Consider the following 25,546-nt stretch of genomic DNA (forward strand, 5'->3'; position numbering starts at 1 on the left):
AAAAAAAAAATGTGCTTATCCTGTAAAATATAAAAATGTGGAGCTATAATGAGCAAATACAAGGAAAAGCATTCAAAATAAAATTTAATTTGCCTCTTAAAGAAATTTAAGGTTTCCAAGCTGTTATGGGCAAAACAACATTCAAATGGAATACTGAAACCCTAATATTCTGAAAGATGTCAGAGTGAAGACAATCTCAATACATTCTGAATATTTTTTCAAAATACTTATGAAAAAATACAAAAGTCATTTTATGAACAACAATATGAAAAGTAAAATGTGTAGCTACCTTAAAAATATTCAAAATACCATCTTTTCAGAAGTTTTATAAAAGTTTCATGGTAGGCTAGGAATGTTTTCTTTTTTCCTATAGAGAAACTTTAGATCATACTGAAGTTAACAGAAGCTATAATTTATAAAAGAGCAATTCATGTCCTCTAGGTACGCTGCCAAGTTCATAGCCTCTGTGTCCCTGGGAAAGGAGCCATGAGCAGTTTCCAAGATTCCAGTTCCGAGTGTAACAGGATTACTTTTTGAGTTTCAACTGCATGACTTAAAAAAAAACAATCTGCAAAGTTTAAAGTTCTGCAAAAGTTCCTTAGAACTGATGTTGTAGAATCTATACTTAATGTTATAGAATCAACATACAGTTGAAAGTGGAGGAAAAGGGTTTTGCTTGCTAACCACTAGCTTTTGATGTTGATGAGATATGTATCCTTTAATGTGACCCTGAAAGAAAAGAAAAAAAAGGAGGGTATTTAGAATTGGCTTTATACTTCTTGAAATCACATTCAAGATGCAAAGTATAGAATACAGTAATTGGCATGATTCCAGATTCACAATGATCACCAAATTACTTCTCTGTAACTTGGTATAGGAGTCAAAATTACACTACTATAGAAGCCTTCTGCATATTACAGAAAATATAAAAGAAAACTGGCTTCATGAAGAGAAAGATACTGAAATAGTTCAACAACAAAATAGGTATCCAAGTAGTGTCATATTTACATGAATAAAAAAGCAAATTCTAAATCAAATTCTATTATAGATGCTTAAATTAAAAACTGAAATCATACCATATATATGAGATTGGCCAAAATGCACTGGACTTCATCAATATCAACATCTTCAACTTGCATAAATTTTAAGGCAACTAGGAAAGCATCAAGAGAAAGCTGATGCGTTTTAAGTAATAAATATCTGAAATGAAAAAAATACAACTTAATTGTATTTTAGCATACAGTACCATTTGATGAGATAACAAAAATTGATTAAAAACACAAATATGTGATTCAACAAACTTTATGTTAACAGTTGGGTCTTCAATAAACCAAAAATTATGATGGGAAATAATGTCTATTAAGTCAATTTCCTTTTTTAGGGATGATGAGGGTTTAATTTACAAAATTATTTCCTGCATTTAAAGTTTTTATTCCTTCAGTATCAATTAACATAATAGATTTAAAATGACATCTGGAGATTTACTATTCTAAACAAAAGTTTGATTTTAAAAAGATCTTATTTTCCTTGCTAACAATCAAACATTCGACTCTTACTGGGAAAACACTTTAGAAAAAATGTCCATTAACAGTACTAATTGTAGGGAATTCTGCAATAGTAACACATTTAATTTCCTGATATTAATTTTTAATAAAAGGGGCAACTAATTCAACATATGTCTAAAGCATCTGGTTCATACTGACAAATTTTCAGTCTTACTTTTAATTAAATCATAAAACAGTAAGAGTTAAACCTTTTCTTTAAAAAAGCCACTTACCAAAACCTCCCCACTACAACAAACAAAAACTCAAGTCACTTATAAGCTATGGGCTACACTAAACCTACTATAGGATAGAATGGTCCTTTGGATTAGGGAACAATTGGGGAAAACTGTGTTTGACCAGCTTTATTTCTTTCCCCGTGGCTAAATAAAAAATTGTGGGGCTATAGTCAGAGAACAAGTTGGACAGGATAATTTCTCCACATCTCAAGAAAGGGAGCATCCTTCTCTTTTTCATAAATTATTTGCATAATATAACCTATTTATATACTACATGATGCATTCTAGCAGTTTAGGACTCATTTTTCTGATATATTTTTTAGAAATCATTGGTACATTTTTTTTCAGCAAACCCAAGCAAACCCAACAAATATGTTTCCTTTACACTTAGAATGTGAATTGATAACATTAAATTTATATACATATTTCCCTACAAACACCTAAAGCACACACACCTCACTTAAAATCTTATCTCCCCCCCCCAAACATTTAACTTTTCTTAGTTAACAAAAAAAGAGGGACATGCTTACACTTTCTTAAAGAGATTTCTATATGTGATGATCTTTAGCTTCTCAAGGATAAGGAAAATACCACAGCGAATAAAGAAGGTTTCATGTTTTGTCAGAGCTTCATTCAAGAGCAGAAGATTTCCTTCACTGTAGTGTAGATAGTGATTGATAGAAAAGATATACAAGCATAATTTATAATCCCAGTGAGAAAGAATTAATTATCAAAGAAAGTAATTTTTTAAACATGACAAATGCACTAGAACTAATTTCATGGTATTTTAAAAATTTAAAAAAAGAACGTACTGTACCTTACAGCTTTGGTTACTTCTGCAAATTGCATAAGATGATACTTTTTCAAAAGCTCAACTGTTGGCATATGACCCTATGAAAAATGTTTACATTTCAGAATGAAAATTTCCATATTTATAAACTGAACAAGCCTCTAAAAACTCCAATCCCAGAAATAAAAAACCCCTCCCCAAAATTGATTGCTTTCTTGGAATTCATTACTCCTAATGACAGTACACAAGGGTGTTTTTTAATAAAGGAAATGTAATACAATTAAATCTATTTCTTTTTAAATACCAAAAGTAACTTTAATGAGCAAAAATTAAATACAGCTAAGATGAAATAAGAGATGTTGTTACATTTTCCTTGCTGTGGGAGTCAGTCTTTCTCAGGTAAGGTTAACTAATGTATATGTTTTGTGAAAATAATAAATGATCATAATAAAGGGCAGGTTTTTTAAAAGGAGAAGCCATAAGGTTTCTGAGATTACATGTCATAAAAACAGTCATCCTATCCAATTCTCCAAATCTTGTTTTCTTCTACTATACCAAGCACAAAATACAGTTGAGATAATGATAAAGTAAGAGTATAAAATTAAAAATCAACACACCATTTGTTCCACTTCAGAATAAACAAATCTAGAAACAAAGTTGCACAATCACTCACCAATAGCATTTTTACTGGCAGCAGATAGATCAGAATCATTCTTTTATTTTTCTGACTTGAACGGTGACAATGCTCAAAGGCAAATGATAGATATTCCTCAGCTGTAGATAGATAGCCCACCCCCCAAAAAATATTTGAATCGAAAGTTATACTAAACATTTTTCAGTGCCCCTTCATTAATATTAGAATAATATATTATATGACATTTTATCACTCTTATGCTTGGAACAAAAAGTAATTTCTTTCCCTCAAACAAAAAGGCAGCCTAATTTCAATTTCTGTAAGCAGTGATTTTTCCTAAGGGCAGAGTTCACCAATATTCAACATAGATTTCCTAAGATGGCCAACTTTCTATGAATGAGAAAAAGGAGGAAATTATGCCTTACCAACATAGACAAGAACTGTCTATGGCTAGTTGGTAAAGTTGCAACAATATTGTAATTAGTCTACACAAAAGGCAGCAATACACATTTGGAAAAAATGAGTATGATAAAAATGTAGTATCAGTAAAGGTGTTTAAAATGAACATATAGTTGTGTAGGATATAAATAGCATGAAGAGTAACAACTATTATCCTCTGGAAAGATTACAGAATCGACTAAATCATACCATTTCCTTTAAAATACTTGATAACTTATACGTAGACTTATTATTACAGATTTGCAAATACCATGACCAAATTAACTTAATATATGCCCACATTACCCACATTAAAAGTGATTCTACTATACAACTTAGTGCCATTTATAAGTTAAAATTTGAAAAGTTCTGCTAAATGTAAAAGTCTACTTTGAAAAGATTATTGCTTGGAGTGATTTTGTAATTAACAGAATGTTTCTACAGTCTTCAAATTCCTGGAAATAAAGTCAAAATTAGGTGATCTCTTTATCTGGCCCAGATTTAATGCTGGGAAAACTATAAATCATTCTACTTCCCACAAGATATTGGGGAAAATCTGAAGCACAGAAACTGGGGAGTATCTCAAATACTTGGGTTGACACCAGAATTCTTAAGCCTCAACCTCTTGCAAACAATAAACGTTTTCCAAATGTCTATGAGGTGTAAGTCTTTCTGTTGGTTTCTAAGGACTGTAGTAAGCAACGTATGTGGCTTGAAACTAATTCTTTTCCCCTCAGCACAAAACTCTGAAATTATAACCTTTACAAAATTTGCTTTACAATTAGGAACAAATATTTTGCTGGGTGAGGCATGCCTATGTATTTTAAGGTTATTCTTTTAAGTCACATATAAATATTAAAGCTGTGATGGCTTTAGATTCAATAGAAACCTCAGATATATGGATTATTACTGGTAATAATATTAGCAAACCATTTCTGGTAAATTGAGTTATCTTATTTAAAGCTGAATAACTGCTCAAAGGAAAAAATATGAGTACAATGAATATGATGTAGAATAAGTTTAAAACAAGCTGCTATGCAAATTCACAGCAGTAAAAAAAAAAAATCCAGTTTTTTTGTGTTTTTTTTTTTTTAATTCCAAACTTGGTTAAATGAAATTCAACAATTGCTAGTAAAATGGAGGAGTTTTTGCACTATTACCAAGTATTTGAGGCAGGCTCATTCCACAGATAAATGGAATATGATCTAAGTGATTTAAGAGAAGTGATAAAATCTCACTACTGATGAATAAAGCACTTGAACAACAATAACAAAAAGAATGCTTAGATAACTGAAGGTGTTAAACTAAGGAGTATAAAATTAAAAAATGAAATTTACTAACAATTTTCTCAATGTTAGCTTAATGCTGCCTTTGAAACAGTAGAAGTACTAAGAAACTGCATATACATGAATCATTAGTAGTAATTAAAAGTAAAAGAAAGAAAAACATTGGGTAAGAAAAGAAGAAAGCAGGGGCAACTGAGTGGCTCAGTGGATTGAGAGCCAGGCCCAGAAACCAGAGATCTTGGGTTAAAATCTGGCCTCAGGCACTTCCTAGCTGTATGACCCTGAGCAAGTCACTTAAACCTCATTAGGTTTTACTGTCCTTCTGTCTTAGAACCGATACACAGTATTGATTCTAAGATGGAAGGTGGGGGTTTAAATTTTTTTTAAAAATTCAAGAGTCAACCCATAAATAAACAAACAAATAAAAGAAAAGCAGAAAGCTTGGTAACCAAATATATGAATTAAGTTTCTATGAACTGAACAAATCCAAAGTTCAAATGAACTCTCTATAGTGACTATTAAATTACTTCCTCATTGGTCAATTTCATCACCTAAAATAAAATGTTAACCATAGGCTTACAAATATATTTCCAAGCATAAAATTGATAGCTTATTTTAAGCTTTTTTATTTCCAAATAGATGGAAAACTGAAAGCAAATGTCATCACTGATAGTCATGTAGTATTTTACATAGGCTACTGTGAAGATTGGATTTGGCTCTCCCCTGATTGTAACAATGAAGGTACTTAGCTTTAGTTCTTTCTTGATTGTGAAGATTAAATTGTAATCCCCTGTTTATTTTTAGATTTTAATCCCCAAAGTGTAAGCACAGTACTTAAAGTTGAGTATGGAGGTCTACCCATTTTGGATTTTAACCACAAAAAGGTGTGAACACCCATTTCATACACTGAGGGGGAGGTCTGTAACCCACATGTGAGAGTGGGCAGTCCTGGAGTGGAGCATCAGCTATGATTAGTAGACATAAAAATTTAGGGGAAGTGACACAAGAGGAAAAAGGTCTTTAAAATTGGAAACAGATACACACACACAGACACTTGGAGTGAACAGAGTTACTTGGAGTGAAGAGAGATGTGGAGTGAAGAGGGATACTTGGGTTTGAAAGACACACATTTGGAGTGGAGCCTGCTGGAGATGATGGCTGATAAAGAATCTTGCTGATTGAACTGACACATGATGAGTATAAAGGCTGACTCTCCCTTCCTTGGCCTTCTGGAGGCATCAGCCCCTGGGGAAGGCCCATCTTTGGTCTTGAGTCTTGAGACTCCTTTCCCCTGGCTGGGGCCTTAGAATTGCTACCTGGCTCAAAGGAAGCTGGAGCTCTGGGGATGATATGGTGTATGAAATTTAGGAGTTATCCCCAAACACTAATATATTTGTGATAAGACTGAATTGGTAGAATGAGTTCCTCTATCTGAGTCAATACAGGCTGGTAGGCCAAAACAGGGAATAATTTCTTTTAAAAGGATTTTGACAACAAAAGCAGATGTGACCCGAGCAGTAGGGAATGCTTCAGACCACCTGGTCAGCTGATCAAGTATGACTTCAATATCATAGGATCATAGATACCTCAGAAGCCATCTTCTCCCATTAACAGTTGAGGAAACAGGTTCAGAGAGCTTAAGTGATCTGCTCAAGGTGGCACAGTTAATAAGGTAAGATTTGAACAAAGATCTGAATCACTTCTATGCATATGACTCCCAAGTCTATCACCTCTAGTTCTGACCCCTGTCCTTTTAGCTCTTGTTTAGTTGAAGATCTCAAATTAGATGGGTCCATCACATCAAAATCAAGAAGTTCAAACTTTTCATTCTATTCTTACCTCAACCCTCCTCCTTAATTCTTTATTTCTGTTGAGGGAGTCACCAATCTACTAGTCACTTAGGCTTACAATTTTGGATTTTTTTTTTATTTTTCCTCTTTCCTTGCCCCCAAATATATCCAATCAAGGACCAGGTCCTATCAACTTTACCTCTGAAATATCTCTTGCATCTGTCCTGTCCTTTCTATCCCTATAGCTAATTATTCTAATCCCAAGTATTTATTACCTATTATCTGAATTATATAAAAGTTTCCTAAAAGGTCTGCCTTCAGTTGCTCCCTTCTCCAAGTTTTCCTTCACAAAATTGTTGATTACCTTTTTGACCAAAGGATAAGATCATATTACTCTCCTACTCAAAAGCCCGAGTAGTTCATGACTGAAAAATGAATAAGAGGCAAGGTCCTTATCCTGAAGCCAATTTGGGACAAGGGTCTGGAATACTACCTTCCCTTTCTAGCCTCAAAAGTTGTTCCACGGTGCTTTGTTTCCCAATCTTGCCTGCCCTCTCCTCTGCATCTGCACACAGTCTCTCAGCTTTGAAACAGATTTGGCCCATTTTTACCCACTGGAAACCTTTCTTTTCTGAAGCATCCAGCTTAGGTATCATCACCTTCTCCAAGCCTCTGCTAAAATCCCCTGAGAGGTACCTTTGCCCCTTTTCTTATGGAGTATTAAAGCTATTTGTGTTCGTCTTATTCTCCCACCAAGAATACAAACAAGGATTGTGTTGTTTCATCTACAGAGCATATTGCACAAATTTACCACTTACTGGATATTTGGTGAATTGAACAGGAACTTTATATTTTTTTTACATGTGTGCATGTTTTTTCATATGTGTGTGTGTGTATATATGTATATGTCTGTGTGTTGGGGGGGGGGGTTATTTCATTAACACATCTAAAACAAGGGGAAAAAGAACAGTCAAGGCACCAACTTTCAGTCCATGATACTGGCTGTGAATTCTCTCTTTTTGGAGGAGAAACTGGAGTTTTCTCTCAGCAAAGACAGTAAATGTTTACTTTTCATTGATTTTTAAGAAATTTTGGCTCCAATAAAGAACATAATCCAGCAGCTGTTAACTGCTGTCCTAACTGGAACTGAAATACAATAACTGCATTATGAGCTCAAGTTTTTCTATTATGAAGCATGTTTTTTTAATCCCTCTATCAATATCAATAACTTATTCTATTAGGATACCTTGCTTAAAATCACTGTCAAACATCGCCTTGCGACCAACATAGTACTTGTATGTAACTCTCTGTGCTGTGCTGTAGTCATCTTTCAGATTTGAGCTATCAATGGCTCTAATTAAGGGCTTACAAAGATGAAGTTTGTTGATCTGTAAAGAGGAGATTCATGTTAGCACAGAATATATAAAATAAGTTAGATTTAAAAAGTTAACTACTATCTCAGTAAGCATATTAAAGCCATTCTGTTAAATGGAAGTCATAAAACTTGCTACTTCCATCAGCCAGGGAAAAGATAAATGTAGTATTCATGAGATAATCTTCCTAGGAAGAAATGCACTTTATAAATACACATTATGATGTCATATTAAACCAGAAGCCTACCTTAAAATAAATTTTAAATAGTTGATTCACCAGAAATAGCATTCCCCACTTCTTGGAATCATCTATACCAGCACGACTGTTGCAAGAAATTAAGGAAAAGAAGTGAAATTTTTTTAGCTAGTTAAAATGAGAAAAACAAATAATAAGCTTTTGGAGAGAAAATTGTACAAGTCAAGGGTCATTTATATATAACTCATATATTACTACTAAAATGGAAACAGAAAAAGTCTTATCTAATTTTTGTTGTTCAGTTTTTCAGTCGTGTGCAAATCTTCATGACCCCATTTTGGGTTTTCTTAGCAAATATCCTAAAGAACATGAAGTTAAGTGACTTGCCTAGGGTCACATAGCTTCTACTTATCTGAGGTTGGATTTGAACTCAGGTCTCTGGTTCAAAGGCTGGCAACTCTATCCCCTTTTTACCAACTGCCCTTCTTACCCAATATACGAAACTAAAAGGGCCGAGAATCAGGGATTATAATCCTGATTTAATACCTCTTAGGCCAACTAATCTAATCTATACAGTAAATAATTTACAGCAGTTATGCAAAAGCCTAATGGTGAAAAGCAGTTTGGAAAAATAGGAAAGGTTAAGATATATCCTAATATTAATGAATGTAAAATGAGGATAAGATCAAACACCTTAAATTTCAATTAAAACTAAATTGCCTTCCCCAATTGTGAGATGATAAAAAGATATGAATAGGCAGTTCTCATATAAAGAAATTAAAACTATCTATAGTCACATGAAAAAATGATCGAAATCACTACTGATTAGAGAAATGCAAATTAAAGCAACTTTGAAGTACTATCTCATACCTATCATACTAACTAATATGATGAACAAGGAAAATGACAAATGTTGATTCCATATAGCTCTCTAGAATTGTTTCATCAGTTTCCAGTTTCACCACCTAACCCCCACTGCCTAGCCCTTACCACTCTTCTACACAGTATTGATTCTAAGACAGAAGCTAAGGGTTTTTTTTTTTTAATTCTACTACATCTAAAGAAATGATAAATAGGATGAGTTCAGAAAAATCTGGAAAGACTTACATGAACAGATAAAAAGTGAAATGAGGAGAACCAAGAGAACAATGTTTACAGTAACAGAAAAATTGCACATTGATCAAAACTGTGAAAGACTTATTAAACTACTATCAGCAAAACAAGGTCTCAAGATAATCCCAACAGACTTATGATAAATGCTATCCACAGCTAAAGAAGGAACTGTTGGAATCTGATAACAGATCAAAGTATACCATCTTTCACTTTATTTCCTTCAAGAGTTTTCTAATTGTATCTGTGATATGTGTCTTCTGTCACAGCATAGGGTATGTGGAAACATTGCATGAAAGGAGTGGTATTATCAGACTATTTACTGCCTCAAAGTAAGGGGAAATGGAGGGAAGGAGAGAACCTGAATTGCAAAATGTCACAAAACAATTGTCAAAAATTATTTCTATTTGTAATTGAAAAAATAATAAAGGTTTAAAAAATTAAAGTTAAAAAAATTTTTAAGTTAAAGTTTAAAAGTTCTTAAAAGTCCAAAAAATTAAGTTTTATGTAATCTTGGCTTAAAATTAGGCATTCTGAACCACAGTGGAACCAAAGATGTATGGGTGCCCGCGCAGAGTCCAATCTCAATATGGTAAGCCCCTAAGAGAAAAACATCTTTTGAATCTCTTTCATAGTCTGTTTCTTCTGCTACCACCCTAGTACAGGTCCTAACTACCACTCATCTGGACAACACCAATCAGCATTTTAACAGGTTTTCCTGGTCTACCACTTAATCCCTATTATTCTTCCTTTATACTATTACCAGAATAATTTTTCTTACATGTAAGTCTGGTCATGTCATCTCCATAGCTCTATCTTGCCTAAGCAAAATGGAAAGTCCTCTGCCAGCATCTAAGATCATCTGCAATCTAATATCATACTACTCTTCTGGCCCTCCTCCTTTCCTTGTATTTTTAATCTACAGCAAAACTAGCCTACTTTGACCCCATAGACATGCAATGTATTTTCTATTGCCACAACTTTGCTCACACTATATTTCCTAGTTTAACATGTTTTCCTCTCTCTACTTATTGAATATCTAATATCTATTCATTCTTTAAAGCACCATTCAAAAGTCAAGTTCATCAGAAAATCTTCCATAATTCCTTCAATTGGTAGCAATCTGCAGACTTACATTTCACACAGCCCACTGATTTCTAGCTTTACAATGAAGAGTATTTTATAGCTATTGGTGTTTTATCTCCCACCAGATGATAAGCTCCTTCAAGACAGGAATCGTGAAATCCCTTCTTACAGATCATAGCACAGTGCTCTGTATTTAGGAAATGCTTAACACATCTTTCTTGTATTGCATTTTAAGTTCATATGAAGTACACACTTCCTCTGAACCCTTAATATCTTCATTATTAACCTAGCCCAATATCTAGAAACAAAAAATAAATAACTTCAGATAATTAAAAACAAATTGTAATTTAAATTATCTACATAATTGTAATTAAAAAGTAGAGATTTAAAATATATAACTATTTATATAATTGCCTTTACCCTTACTTTCACAAAGGAAACCTCTTTGTGTTTTTAAAATGCCTTTATTGAATTGTGCCTGTGCAGAAGCATTCTGGAGTCAGAGGACTTTAGAACTGGCAGAGGCCATAGCAAACCCTCATCACTTTATAGATAAGTTAACTTTATTCCAGAGAAATAAGCTGATTTGCAAGTTAATATAGAGAAAGGAAAAAAAGGGAACAAGTATTTTACTAAGTACCTACTACATGCCAGACACTATTCTAAGCACTTCACAAATATTACCTCATTTGGTGCTCACAACAACCCTGTGAGGTGGATCCTATTATTACCTCCACTTTACAGTTGAGAAAACTGAGTCAGAGGAAGATTGTAACATGATCAAGGTTACTCGGCTAGGAAGGATCTGAGGCTGGATTTGAACTCAGGTCTTCCTGATTCCAGGCTCAGCACTCTATCCAACCATGTGGTGTCATGTCTTAACTAGGACTCAGGTTTATCAATTCTTGGAACAGTATTCTTGTTTAATATTGTATCTAACCCAGACTCTTTTCTTTTGAATATTTTAATGAGTGTTGGAAAGGAAGGGACATACTGCAAGTGATAACAACTTTAATTGCTTTTATACAAATTTATCAAAAAAATATACATGCTTCCCCTGCAAATGTTAAATATCTGAAAACCATTTTTTCAGACTAGGAAAGTCTGCCAATACGGGGGGGGGGGGGGGGGAAGGGGGGGAGAGAGAGAGAGAGAGAGAGAGAGAGAGAGAGAGAGAGAGAGAGAGAGAGAGAGAGAGAGAGAGAGAGAGAGAGAGAGAGAGAGAGATATTCAAACATGATGTGTTATTTTTCCCTAATAATTAACCTTTGTCTGGTTACCTTAGATTTACAGAAGAGTACACATACACCCATGCTTGGGCAAGCACAAGTTAGATATCTGCTTTACTCATATTAGGAGCAGATAGGAAAGATCAAAATTTCAGCTGAAGTAATTAATGAAAGTCTCCTTAGAATTTAGAAAGCACAACTGACCAATGGAAACTTTTTGGTAGACATTAGATGGCTTCTCTTAGATATAAGCTATTCTGTAGGAATAAGATAGGAACCAATTTTACCATTTCTGTTACTGGCACTACAATCTTTCTAGTCTCCAATGTAGGCAAAACTCTCAAGTTATCTCTACAACTTTCCACTCCTTTGCCACTCAGAAATTAATTTTTTTAAAACCAGTTACTGAATTTGTCTTTCAAAGGATAATAAAATGTCCTTCAAAGAGCACTGCTTTACACATCATGGAAAGGTCTTAAAAGCAAAGCACAAGTCACTGGGTTTTTTTCTTAGTTTAGCACCCCCTCATCAGCTATGTTTCTGAAAACAGGTGAAAACAGGTGTTCTCTTTGTATGTGGAAGATAAGCTTCTTATTTGAACAGGTTTGGGCCAGGTAAGACTTACCTCCAACAATAATGATAAAGTTAACTTTTTATTCCTTCACTTAACAATGATTTTAGACTAGTTTTGACTTTCTTACCTTTCCTAAGCTCACTTCCTGACTTTTTCACTTGCAGACAAAATCATGAGACAAAGGCCAAGAGAACTTTTAAAAAAATGAGTGCTCTAGAAATGGGAACCTCATCTCCTGTTTCACAACCACATGCTAACTGCAATATTCATCTATATGGAAAATGTAGAACTGAAGTTGTTGCCATGTATCTGTATACTCTGAAAATGAGTCTTCCTCCAAAAAAAAAAAAGTAGCTATTTTCATTAAGGGTAGTGTCAAAAAAGGGGAAGATAAAGGGTAGGTCACCTGAAAACACTAAAGCAAAAGCAACAAACTAATGAGGACAAAAATCACAGGGCAAAGATGAAAAATATCTGTTCAGTTTAACAAATGCTAAGTTATATATACTTCTAAGGTTTTTGCAAATAATTTCCTATGCATCAAGAAACGTTTTTCTGTTCCCTGTCTCCTAAAGAGAGACTTATAGTAAGAATCCCTGATTGTGGAATTGGGGCAGCAGAACTAAGAACTGAGCTGGGTCTAAAACTCAATGCTTTTGTCATTAAATAAAAAATAATTCAAGTCACACGCAATGTATGTCCTACTCTGTGCTAGGGACATCAGGGAATTTGAAAAATCATGAGTCCTCCTGCTGAGGGCACCTCCCATTATTGTTGTTCACTCATTTGCTGTCATGTCCAACTCTGTGACCCCATTTGTGTGTTTCTTGGAAAAGATACTGGAGTGGTATGTCATTTCCTTCTCCAGCTCATTTGACATATGCGGAAACAGATGAACTGAGGCAAAAAACTTACACAGTTAAGTGTCTGAAGCCAGATTTAATTCAAGGAGATGAGTCCTCCTTACTCCAGGTCCATCGCTCTATTTCACTGCAGCTGCCCATTACCTGAGTGTAGTCGAGGAATACCTCCTCTTTTCTTTATTTGTATTTGCTTAAGATAAAGTTGTGGACTTACTTATCTTTGCTTCAGACAAAGATGAGGATTGACCTTCACCCATCCTGGGACCAAGGATGGAACAGTAAACATGAAGGATGCAGGATAACATTTATGAAGGGCAAATTGCGATTAGGTGGGCGCCTATCCCCTTGTCTGTCCCTCTTCCCCTTGTTTGTATTTGTAATAAACGAAGGATGTGGGTTAACCTTTGAACACCTGCCTACCCCTGGACCAAGGTTAGGGTTTCTGGAATGAAGAATCATAAATTCCTGTGGGTTTTGTCTAAGTAGTCTTTGCCTATAAAAGTTCTGTGTGAAGCAAATAAAATTGGCACTATTTCTCTCTTTTCATATAGTGTCCATCTCTTCTTTTGTTACTCTTCATTTTTCGTTACCCCAAACAGGATGTCACAGGACTGGCTGACCCTGTGGATGAGTCTTGTAAGCCATAGAGTCTTACACCTGAGTTTTTTCCAACCTCCATTTCCTGATTTTCATTCATTCATTCATTCATTCATTCATTCATTCATTCATTCATTCACTAACCTGCTGACCCAAATTCCCATAAAAACATTAGTATTAATATAGATTCATGATGAGCTTCCTATATCCCTGTCATGCTCAGAATATTTCTTTTAATTTGAAAATCCAAAAAGAATCTAGACATCAAATTGTCATGACCAGCAATTATAAACCATTTTTATTAATGTACTTATAACTATTTACAAACCCATTTTATAAAATATGCTGTCTGTACAGTAAGATAGTAAGCTAAATAACAGTTGGTATGATTTACAGGCCACTAAAAAGGCAGAAGAAATCCAGCGTTTTGCTGATACAAAAAACTACAAACAATTTTTCAGTGCCCTCAAGACTGTCTATGGGCCATCAAAACCCACCACCACTCCCTTGCTATCCTCTGACGGTGACACTCTCATAAAAGATAAAAAAGGCATCAGCAACAGGTGGAAAGAACACCTCAGTCAGCTTCTCAACCGACCCTCTACAGTCGACCAAAGCGCCCTTGACCAGATCCCCCAAAACCACACCATTGAACAACTTGACGTCCCTCCTTCATTAGAGGAAGTCCAAAAAGCCAATAAACAAATGAGTGCAGGCAAGGCACCCGGTAAAGATGGGATCCCAACCGAGGTGTACAAGGCCTTAAATGGAAAGGCGCTCCAGGCATTCCACATAGTGCTGACCAACATATGGGAAGAGGAAGACATGCCCCCAGAACTCAGAGATGCCTCCATCGTAGCCCTATACAAGAACAAAGGCGCACGAGCAGCCTGTGACAACTACAGAGGCATCTCACTACTTTCCACTGCTGGAAAGATCCTCCCGTGTTATACTCAACAGACTCCTGTCATCTGTTTCAGAGCAGAACCTGCTTGAATCACAATGTGGCTTCCGACCAGATTGCAGCACCATCGACATGGTCTTCACGATGAGGCAAATGCAGGAAAAATGCCTTGAGCAGAACCTGAGTCTCTACATTATCTTCATAGACCTGACAAAGGCGTTCGACACAGTGAACAGGGAAGCATTGTGGGTGATCCTCAGCAAGTTTGGTTGCCCAGCAAAATTTGTCAAACTGATTCAGCTCTTTCATGTCGACATGACAGGGGAAGTCCTATCTGGTGGAGAGACTTCCGGCTGCTTCAGCATCTCCAGTGGTGTGAAACAAGGCTGTGTCCTCGCTCCAGTACTATTCAACCTATCCTTCACCCAAGTATTACGACATGCTGTGATGGATCTAGACCTGGGCATCTACATCAAATACCGACTGGATGGCTCACTATTTGACCTTCTCCGCCTGACTGCAAAAACGAAGACAACAGAGAGACTCATCCTGGAAGCTCTCTTCGCAGATGACTGTGCTCTCATGGCCCACCAAGAAAATCACCTCCAAACCATTGTGGACAGATTCTCTACCGCAACAAAACTGTTTGGCCTGACTATCAGCCTCAAGAAAACAGAGGTGCTGTTCCAACCTGCACCAGGGAGGCCAATGAACCAGCCATGCATTACAATCGACGGCACGCAGCTTTCTAACGTCAACACTTTCAAGTACCTGGACAGCACCATCGCCAACGACGGGTCCCTAGACCACGAGATCAATGCCAGGATCCAAAAGGCCAGCCAGGCACTCGGGCGGCTGCGCTGCAAAGTCCTCCAACACAGAGGTGTAAGCACTGCGACGAAGCTCAAAGTGTACAACGCAGTGGTCCTCAGCTTGCTCCTGTATGGTTGCGAGACATGGACACTGTACCGGAAGCACATGAAACATCTGGAGCAATTCCACCAACGCTCTCTCCGGTCAATCATGAGGATCCGATGGCAGGACCAAATCACCAATCAGGAAGTCCTTGGCAGAGCCAACTCCACCAGCATCGAAGTCCTGGTCCTCCAAGCCCAGCTACGATGGTCTGGACACGTCCTCCGCATGGACCCACAGCGAATACCAAGACAGGTATTCTATGGTGAACTGTCAGCTGGACTCAGGAAACAAGGCCGACCAAAGAAAAGATTCAAGGATCAGCTAAAGTCCAACTTGAAGTGGGCTGGCTTACACCAAAGCAACTAGAACTCGCTGCCTCTGTCAGAAGCAGCTGGCAAACCCACATTCACCATGCCGCCACCACCTTTGAAGATGAGCGACGTCGACGTCTTGCCACTGCGCATGAACGCCGACACCAGGCCACAGCCGCACCTCCCGTAACAACTGGCGTCCCATGCCCCATGTGCCACAAACTCTGCGCCTCAGTCTTTGGACTTCAAAGCCACATGAGGGTACATCAATAGATGATAATGCACAAAGACAATTGTTATTCTCGGTCACCAAGAGACTACCACTATAAAGAGTTGCACTATGGTCCCTTCACACAAAGTCATCCCAACTTTCTCTTTGAGAATGTGAAAGAATATAAAGTTGGAGGCAATGACTCTCCAAGAGCTACAAATCAAAAACAAAGTCCAATGGAGTTGTATACATCATTTTTGTGCGATAAGAAATTCTCAAGAAGAGAAGAGTCCTGTTTCAGGGCTCAAACCATTAGGAGACACTTTCCCGAAGGATCTGCAATTACTACATGTGAGGAGGGGAAACAAAACAGATTTCTTACTATTAATTTCTAAAGTGGCTAAGAAGAGTTAAGAAATAGATGGCTTGGAACAAGCAAAGGACCAAGTGATCATGTGGAATTGAGCTCCAGAAGAGGTGCCATTCTAACAGAGGGTGCAAATCAGCCTACAGGTTAGCAACCACTTGGCAAAGAGCAAGAGGAGGGGGCAGTTCATGTCCACAAAGTAGCCAGGCAAACAGGGAGGAGGGAGTAGATCTGTAAGCCAGGGACTGATACATTGGTCATTTTGGAGATAAGGAAAAGTAAAGCACAGAGGAAGTGAATAACTACTTATGAGTGCCAATAGTGACATTTGTTAGCAATAAAAGTTTATTTTATGTTGTAATCAGAATGCTTTAAAATGGGAAAAATATTGGGGTACTGGGCAGGATCTTGGGAGCTCAAAAGAGAAGCGTGACCATGGCCAAAAGGTAACCAAGACTCTTTACACCCCTTTAACACAAAAGCACACACTTTAGCTCAGTAGGAATAATCAGCCTGCTTTTATGTCTTCAATTCACTCTCATGATAATTCATAATACTAGATCAACCACAATTCTGAAATACAGCATGCTACCCACCTTCCTAACAGAGAAGTGATGGTCTCAAGGTATTGAATGAGACAAATACTTGCAGTTAGGGCAAATATAATAATTCATTTATGAAAAAGGTTCTTCTTTTTTTCCAATTAAGAGAGGTATATAATAGATGGGAAAGGTTCAGTAGTGATGAGAAAGGGGAAGGAAAAGAAGGGAAAGGTAATGAAGCATTTTTCTGAAATGCTCAGAAGAGAACAAAGGCCAGAAGGAAATAAGACAAAGAATAGTTGTTGAAAATTGTGTGAAATCAAAACTATTAATAAACACATGAAAAAATGTTCTAAAACTCTTATAATCAGAGAAATGCAAATCAAAACAACTCTGAGGTACCACCTCACACCTAGCAGATTGGCTAACATTGTAAGGGATAAAATTTATGGTTGGACTGAATATATTTTGAGTTGGTCACCTGGGATTTAATTACTAAATCCCAATGAATTATTCAAGTCAGAATGGACTTTTATGGTAGTTTATTTACAATAGAGGGAAGAAATTAAGGAAATGAGAGAGAGAAAGAAAGAAAGAAAGAGAGATAGCTGCTCGGGCCTGGTCTGACCCAGGCAGGAATTCAGAGGCCCCAGCTAAAGGGAGATTGGGGCAGGGAATGGGGTAGGGGTGGGCCCAGAGAATTAAATTTAACACAGCTTTCAGCCATGAGGCCTCCTCCTAGATAAGGGATCTCTCCAGAGGCTGGTATCTCCAGAAAAGCAAAGGAAAAGGAGTCAGCCTTTTCACTCACTACATGGCACTCCAAGGGGAAACAGTCTGAGATATCAAGCCTGAGCTCCTCCGTGGTCAAGTTCCAAGGCAAAGCCCTCCTCACAGGAAGTGACCTCAAAATATAAAGGCAGTTCTTTGCATCACTTTCTATGTCTTAAATCTACCAATGGTGGCTTAAACTTGGCTTTCGACTACCCAGAAGGGCAGTCAGTTGTTTCTGATTTGTCACTTGCTAGCACACATGGGTCATAGACCTTCCTCCCCCCACACTTAATCCTTAAGTAGGGGTGTATACCTTCCTAGTGGCTAAAATTCTAAAGAATAAGTAGGGTGGAGTAAATCTCAATTTCACAATTCCCCCTGATGATGATTGGGAGACTAGTCTCCCCAACTGATCACTTAACATAATCATGTTGTACCTCTAAAATCTTCTAACTACGGATACATACAAAATTTTACCTTCTAAGAGGAAAACTACAATAGTTAGAGATAAGAAGGAAATGCACACTCCCAAAAAGAATTTAAACGTTGCATTTTAGAATAATAATACATTTTGATAAAGTCTACCCATCATCTATGTGACAATTTACAAAGCCAAAATGGAAGAAAAACCTGTTTGGGTTATTTTGTGGACTTTTACAATATTTTACAATATTTTGTTCAGTAGCTATAGGGGAAAAGTAACAGAATGTACCTGATAGTTAAAACACAGTAGATTAAACTGATTCAATGTAACAGGACAGTGCTAAATACATTAATATATGAACTTAAAACAATTAAATCTTAAAGCAGAGAATAAAAAAAATACAATAAAATACGAGAGACTTTCATAAAACAACAGTCTGAAAAGGTTTAAAATTTTCACTTCCAGTCTCTTTAAAGTTCTTTCCCTGGTTATCTCCCATAGTGAGGGAGAACATAGGTTTGAGGAATCCCAAACTGGATGAATCTTAGAGACTGGGAAGGCCAAATGGCAAAAAGGTCTGGGAGATGAATTTGTCCCCTGAATCACAGGCAAGATACATAAAAGGGTCATACCCATTGAACTATCAAAAATCTTTTCTACTGAATTAGAAAAAACCATAACAAAGTTCATTTGGAAGAACAAAAGATCAAGGATATCCAGGGAAATCATGAAAAAAAATGCAAATGAAAAAGGACTTGCAGTCCTAGATCTCAAACTATACTATGAAGCAGTGATTATCAAAACAATTTGGTATTGGCTAAGAGACAGAAAGGAGGATCAGTGGAATAGACTTGGGGTAAATGACTTTAGCAAGACAGTCTATGATAACCCCAAAGATCCCAGTTATTGGGACCAAAACCCACTATTTGATAAAAATTGCTGGGAAAATTGCAAGACAGTATGGGAAAGATTAGGTTTGGATCAACATCTCACACCCTACACCAAGATAAACTCAGAATGCATGAATGACCTGAATATAAAGAAGGAAACTATAAGCAAATAAGGCGAACACAGAATAGTATACTTGTCAGATCTTTGGGAAAGGAAAGTCTTTAAAACCAAGCAAGAGCTAGAAAAAAAATCACAAGATGTAAAATCAATAATTTTGATTACATCAAATTAAAAAGATTCCGTACTAACAAAAACAATGCAACCAAAATTAGAAGGGAAGCAACAAATTGGGAAACAATCTTCATTACAAAAACCTCTGACAAAGGTCTAATTACTCAAATTTATAAAGAGCTAAACCAATTGTATAAAAACTCAAGCTATTCTCCAATTGATAAATGGGCAAGGGACATGAATAGGCAATTTTCAGTTAAAGAAATCAAAACTATTAATAAGCACGTGAAAAAGTGTTCTAAATCTCTTATAATCAGAGAGATGCAAATCAAAACAACTCTGAGGTATCACCTCACACCTAGAAGATTAGCTAACATTGCAGCAAAGGAAAGTAATGAATCTTGGTGATGGAATACTATTGTGCTCAAAGGAATAATAAAGTGGAAGAATTCCATGGGGATTGGAACAACCTCCAGGAATTGATGCAGAGTGAGAGGAGCAGAAAAAGGAAAACATTGTACACTGAGACTGATACACTGTGGTACAATCGAAAGTAATGGACTTCTCCATTAGTGGCAATGCAATGATCCTGAACAACTAGGAGGAATCTATGAGAAAAACCACTATCCACATCCAGAGGAAACACTGTGAGAGTAAAAACACCAAAGAAAAACAACTGCTTGATTACATGGGTCGAAGGGATATGGTTGGGGATGTAGACTGTAAATGAATATCCTAGTGTTAACAACAACATGGAAATAGGTTCTGATCAAGGACACAAGTAATACCCAATGAAATTGTATGTAGGCTATGGGAAGGGTGGGTGGAGGGGAGGGAGGGAAATAATGTGATTATTGTAACCAAGGAATAATGTTCTAAATTGACTAAATAAACTAATTCAAATGAGAAATAAAAAAGATAAGTAAAAGGATCAGGGCAATCATAAATAGTAGAAGCTGTTTGAAATAGGTACAGTACTGCTATTTTATAGAGTACGCCATGCTTGTAATTTACTTCCTATTTGGAAGAGTAACTTCCTTCTTCCCTTCCCCCCTCAGATAAAATGCTAGGGAGTAGATAAAATGCTAGGGAGTAGCCTGTCTCCCTAGTCATGTGGAGAGACAGTTAGGAGGCTAATCATTGCCTAAGGAAAATATACCCCAGTTTTTACCAGTTAGAGATTCTGAAGACACAGCTGCAGCTACCAGTAGCCCAACAGGACTGGGGCTGGGGCTGGGCTGGGGCCAGAGACGAGGAGGAGGATTCAGAAGCAGGAGCAGGCAGTATCAGCAACAGTAATGCCAGAAGCAGCAGCAAGGAACTGAGGAAAATGGGCTTAAGCAGATGGGTGAGAGAAGCAACTTATCTCTTCTTCACCAAGAGTCCCCAGGCTAAAAATAGCCTGGCCAGTGGGGAGGGTAACCAGGCAAAAGGTAGGGGGAAAAAAGGCAACAGCTCCAAAGAGAGGGTTGGTGGGTGGGGTAGGTGAAAAACCTTGGCAGGAGAAACATGGCTTAAAATTTATCTAACAAATGCATTTGTTAAAAAAAAAATTGAGAATTCTTTTCTCCATGTGGTTGCCATCACTGTAAAAATTAAAATTAAATTTCAAATATAAAAATGTTATATTTTTAAGGGATTTATTAACAATTATTAGAAATTAAGGAATAAAGAGGACACGAATAAAGACCATGTGACCATGGCTAATTAGTCCATTTCAAAAAACTCGCGCTTAGCTTACCACAGCTACCATGCTGGCTGCAAGCCCAAGAAAGACCCCAAGAGGACCACCCACTTGCTAATATCCTCTGTGTACAGGAAGTAGGTAATGACAGGAAGTCAGTGGGTTCCCAGGAAATATAGTTCTTTTTTAGGGTAACAGATTTTCAATTATACACATGACAACAAAGGAGAGTAATAAATGTTGGAGGGGATGTGGCAAAATTGGGACATTAATATATTGCTACTGGAGTTGTGAACTGATCTAACCATTCTGGATGGCAATTTGGAACTATGCCCAAAGGGCGCTAAAAGACTCTCTGCCCTTTGATTCAGCCATAGCACTGCTGGGTTTATACCCCAAAGAGACAATAAGGAAAATAGATTTGTACATAAATATTCATAGCTGCGCTCTTTGTGGGAGCAAAAAATTGTAAAATGAGGGGATGCCCTTCAATTGGGGAATGGCTGAACAAATTGTGGCACATGTTGGTGATGGAATACTACTGTGCTCAAAGGAATAATAAAGTAGAGGAATTCCATAAGAACTGGAACAACCTCCAGGAATTGATGCAGAGTGAAAGGAGCAGAACCAGGAGAACATTATACACAGAGAATGATACACTGTGGTACAATCGAACTAATGGACTTCTCTACTAGCAGTAATGCAATGATCCATGACAATTCTGAGACCTATGAGAAAGAACACCATCCACATTCAGAGGAAGAATTGTGGGAATAGAAACACATAAGAAAAACAACTCCTTGATCACATGGGTTGATGGGGATATGATTGGGGATATTGACTCTAAATGATCATGCTAGTGCAAATATCAATAATATGGAAATAGTTCCTGATCAATGACACAAGTAAAAGCCAGTGGAATTGTGCATCAGTTATGGGAGGGAAGTGGGGGTAGGGGAGGGAAAAAACAAGAATCTTATAACAATGGAAAAACATTCTAAATTAATTAAATTAAAAAAAAAAGAAAATTACATGTTGTGTTTATTATATACTTAAAAGGAAAAGAAAGATATCCTTAACAGCCATAGTTTAATAGGAATACTCTCCATTCTGCTTTTTAAATATGGAAATGGTCACTTTCTTTGATGTTAGGTTCAGAATAGAGAAACAGAATTTTTAACAATTTACATATTGTGTAAATCCAATATAGATAAAAGTTATGAGATTTTTTAAAACCTTCTGGACAACACAAATGTTGCTTTAATTTCTTTTCCAAGTGTGCAAAGTAGGCTATTAAAAGGGATTGTTTATGCTGTTCTAGAATTTCTAGAAATTTTAGTGCTTTAAAGTATTATTAAGTTAGAATTATAAGAATTTGATCTATTTTACCTGCTAAGCTATAATTTTTCTTTGAGAACTTTAGGGATTTGCACAGCAATTAGGTTGATTAAAGTAAATGAAAAAAATTGTGCAGATTAACAGCCAACCACTGGCTATTTCTCAGTACCACACAATAGCATGATTAACAACACACATATGACAAAGAAAAATTAGTGATTAGGATCCTATTAAAGAGCTGATTAGGATTCTATTAAAGAGCAAACTGAGCAAAGGGGTATACATAGAATGCTGGGCCTGAAGTGAGGAAGGCCTGAGTTCAAATCTAACTTTGGACACTTACTACCTATGTAACCCTGGGTGAGTCACTTAACCCAGTTTGCTTTCGTTTTCTCATCTGTAAAATGAGTTGGAGAAGAAAATAGCAAACCGCTCCAGTATCTTTGCCACGAAAACCCTAAATGGAGTCACGAAGATTTGAACACCAGTGAAAAATGACCAAACAACAAAAACAGTAACCTCCCTGAAAGCATTTTGTACTCCTCACCTTAAATGACTCTTCATTCCTAGCACAGTATTTTATAGATACCAGGCAAGCAAGAGAGATTTAGTGAACTGAATTAAATATAAACTTCAACTCTTTACTCACGTATCACTGGCACAAACTCGAAAACAGCTCATCAACAATTCAGCTGCTTTTTCTAACATATCCCCAACTTTACTTCTCCCTTTCTTCACCAACTGCTGGTCAGCCTAAGGAAAGACAAAATAATTTGGGTTCTTTTCTGGATTATTCTGTAAATTCAAGAAATATTCAGAATAACTTTAAAGTACAAAAGATTTGTATTTAGAGCAAAAATATAAATTCATAATTTTAGAATAAAATATGAGAAGTTAGCTATATCTAAAAGCATTTAAAAAGTTAATTAGCATTTTTTAAAAACTCATTATGTAAGAGTCAAAAACATCCTGACTCCTCTGGATTACAAATTCTAATCTGACTAGTTTTCCCTTCATAATAAATAATTTGAGAGGGAGCATGGGTCAGCTGGCTAGGAAGACCTCAGATCAAATCAAACTGGGGCAAAGTCAGGTGCATAACCTCTCCGAATGAACCTCTGGCAATTAGCTCCGAGGCGCTACTGACCGACATTCATGGAACAAGTTTCCAGAGTTTTCCACATTGATGAAATCACAAGTCCAAATAGAAAATAAATGATTCAAAATTTAACTAAGGAGTTATATGTTTTCCATATATCAATCAATCAGTCAGAGAATAAGCATTTATTTACCACTTACTGCATACACTAGGCACTCTGCTAAATGAAAAGAATACCTGTGTTGCATTTAGTTTAGTTCTCAGTAAAGAAAAAGAATGACTGAATCACTACAGTGGAATAGCTTTATATATGCTTAAAGGTCATTAACTGGGAAGGAAAAGTTCTTGCTTCTTTTCTTTCATATCCTGACTATCCTCCCAAAGGCCTAGTCACCAGGGAAGATATATTTGCATAGTCTAGGATCAGGAAATGCCTGATTATATATTCATACTAGAGAATGCTTTAGTGACCACTTGAAACTACACTCTTCCACTATACACTTGCTTTAATGGAGGGCCTCTCTCCTATATTGAAAGAAAAACAAGAGTAGCTCCTGAAGAATCATTGGTAGAGTAATTGCTGTAACATGGAAAGGCCCTTGGCAACTACATGCCAAGAATCACACAGCTGAAGCTAGCTACATACCCAACCATTCAACCCATCTACATAGAAATAGGCTCCTGGAATATCAGTATTCATTTACATAAACCTGGCCTTCATAAGGTGTAGTCAAGTCAATCCAATTCTTGAAAATTTGAGAGAGAAAAAAGAATAAAATTATGCAGGAGCTAATAATAGATTTTTAGTACTGAGGAAACATTTATGGATAAGTTAACTAAGTAATCATGACATTCTATGTTTACTATTACTTACATTATTAGCAAAAATTCGAAGGTCAAGTGCTACAGCATACATAATTGGCAAAGCCCTAGAAAAATAACAATAAAATTATATAGATATATAAAGTAATTTTCTGTTAAGTAATTTGCTCAAAAACTTCCTAATAGGTCTACCTGTACTCCATCAAAATATAAGTTTAATGTTCCTTATGAATATATGATTTAGGCATGTACTGATCTGCTCAAAAGTCTTCTATAGTGGTCCATCAAGAAAAGTTTAAACTACTGGCAATCAATGTTCTCCAAAGTCTGATGCTGCCCTACTTTTCTAATATTACTCTCTTTCACTTACTTTATGCTCTAGCCAAAGTGAATTCTATTTCCCAACATTCCTTGTATCCTTTAAGCCAAGAGTTCTTGACCTGTATGGTGCTGTGAATGAATCCCATTAACAGGATAATGAAGCCTATGGACCCTTTCTCAGAATAATGTTTTTAAATACATAAAACAAAATATATAGAATTACAAAAGAAACCAATTATATAAAAATGTAGTCACCAAAATTTTTAATATTTACTAATAGTCTTTTTTAACTCAATTATCTGAAAAAACAGTTTTTTACCTTTATTTTCTTTAAGTTTGAGCCAAGTTCTCTCCCTCCCCTCTCCACTCCCTGAGACAGCAAGGAATCTACATGTGCAATAATGTAAAACATCTTTCCATATTAGTCCTTTTGTGAAAGAGAAATTAAGCAAACAAAAGAAAAAAGTGAAATATATAGTATGTCTCAGTTTGTATTCAGACTCTTTATCAGTTCTTTCTATGGAGATGCATGGCATTTCTCATCATAACTCCTTGAGGATTTTCTTGAGGCTTGGGATTGCTAAAGAGTCATCATACAATATTGCTGTTACTGCGTATAATGTTCTATTCACTTCACTTTGCATCAATTCATGTAGGTATTTTCACATCTTTCTTAAATCAGACTTCCAATAATTTCTTATAGCACAGTAGTATCCCATTACAATTGTATACTACAACTTGTTCAGTCACTGCCCAACTAGATATTCCCTCAATTTTCAATTCTTTGCCACCACAAAAAAAGCTTTTATATATATATATATGTATATATATTTGTACAAACAGGTCCTTTCCCTCTTTTAAAAATCTCTTTGGAATACAGACCAAGTAGTGTTACTGCTAAGTCAAAGGATATGCAGAATTTTAAAGCCCTTTGGGGATAGTTCTAAATCACTCTCCAGAATG

At 36.3% G+C, this 25,546-nt stretch overlaps 1 protein-coding gene across 4 annotated transcripts in view; it reads right to left on the minus strand.

Moving 5' to 3' along the window:
• Positions 1-66: 66 nt before the first annotated feature.
• Positions 67-25,546, minus strand: part of PCID2 (PCI domain containing 2) — a 74,239-nt gene continuing 48,759 nt past the window's right edge. For all 4 annotated transcript variants that reach the window (XM_056808266.1, XM_056808269.1, XM_056808267.1 and 1 more), the window contains exons 6-14: positions 24,315-24,369; positions 22,991-23,094; positions 8,339-8,414; positions 7,965-8,106; positions 3,244-3,344; positions 2,598-2,671; positions 2,311-2,436; positions 1,077-1,200; positions 67-729 (exon numbers count right to left, since the gene is read on the minus strand). In XM_056808266.1, coding sequence (XP_056664244.1) covers positions 640-729; positions 1,077-1,200; positions 2,311-2,436; positions 2,598-2,671; positions 3,244-3,344; positions 7,965-8,106; positions 8,339-8,414; positions 22,991-23,094; positions 24,315-24,369 — 892 coding nt within the window. In that variant the 3' untranslated portion in view covers positions 67-639. The remainder of the gene's footprint in view (positions 730-1,076; positions 1,201-2,310; positions 2,437-2,597; positions 2,672-3,243; positions 3,345-7,964; positions 8,107-8,338; positions 8,415-22,990; positions 23,095-24,314; positions 24,370-25,546) is intronic.

Source organism: Monodelphis domestica, chromosome 8 (assembly GCF_027887165.1).
Source record: "Monodelphis domestica isolate mMonDom1 chromosome 8, mMonDom1.pri, whole genome shotgun sequence".
Taxonomy (NCBI): domain Eukaryota; kingdom Metazoa; phylum Chordata; class Mammalia; order Didelphimorphia; family Didelphidae; genus Monodelphis; species Monodelphis domestica.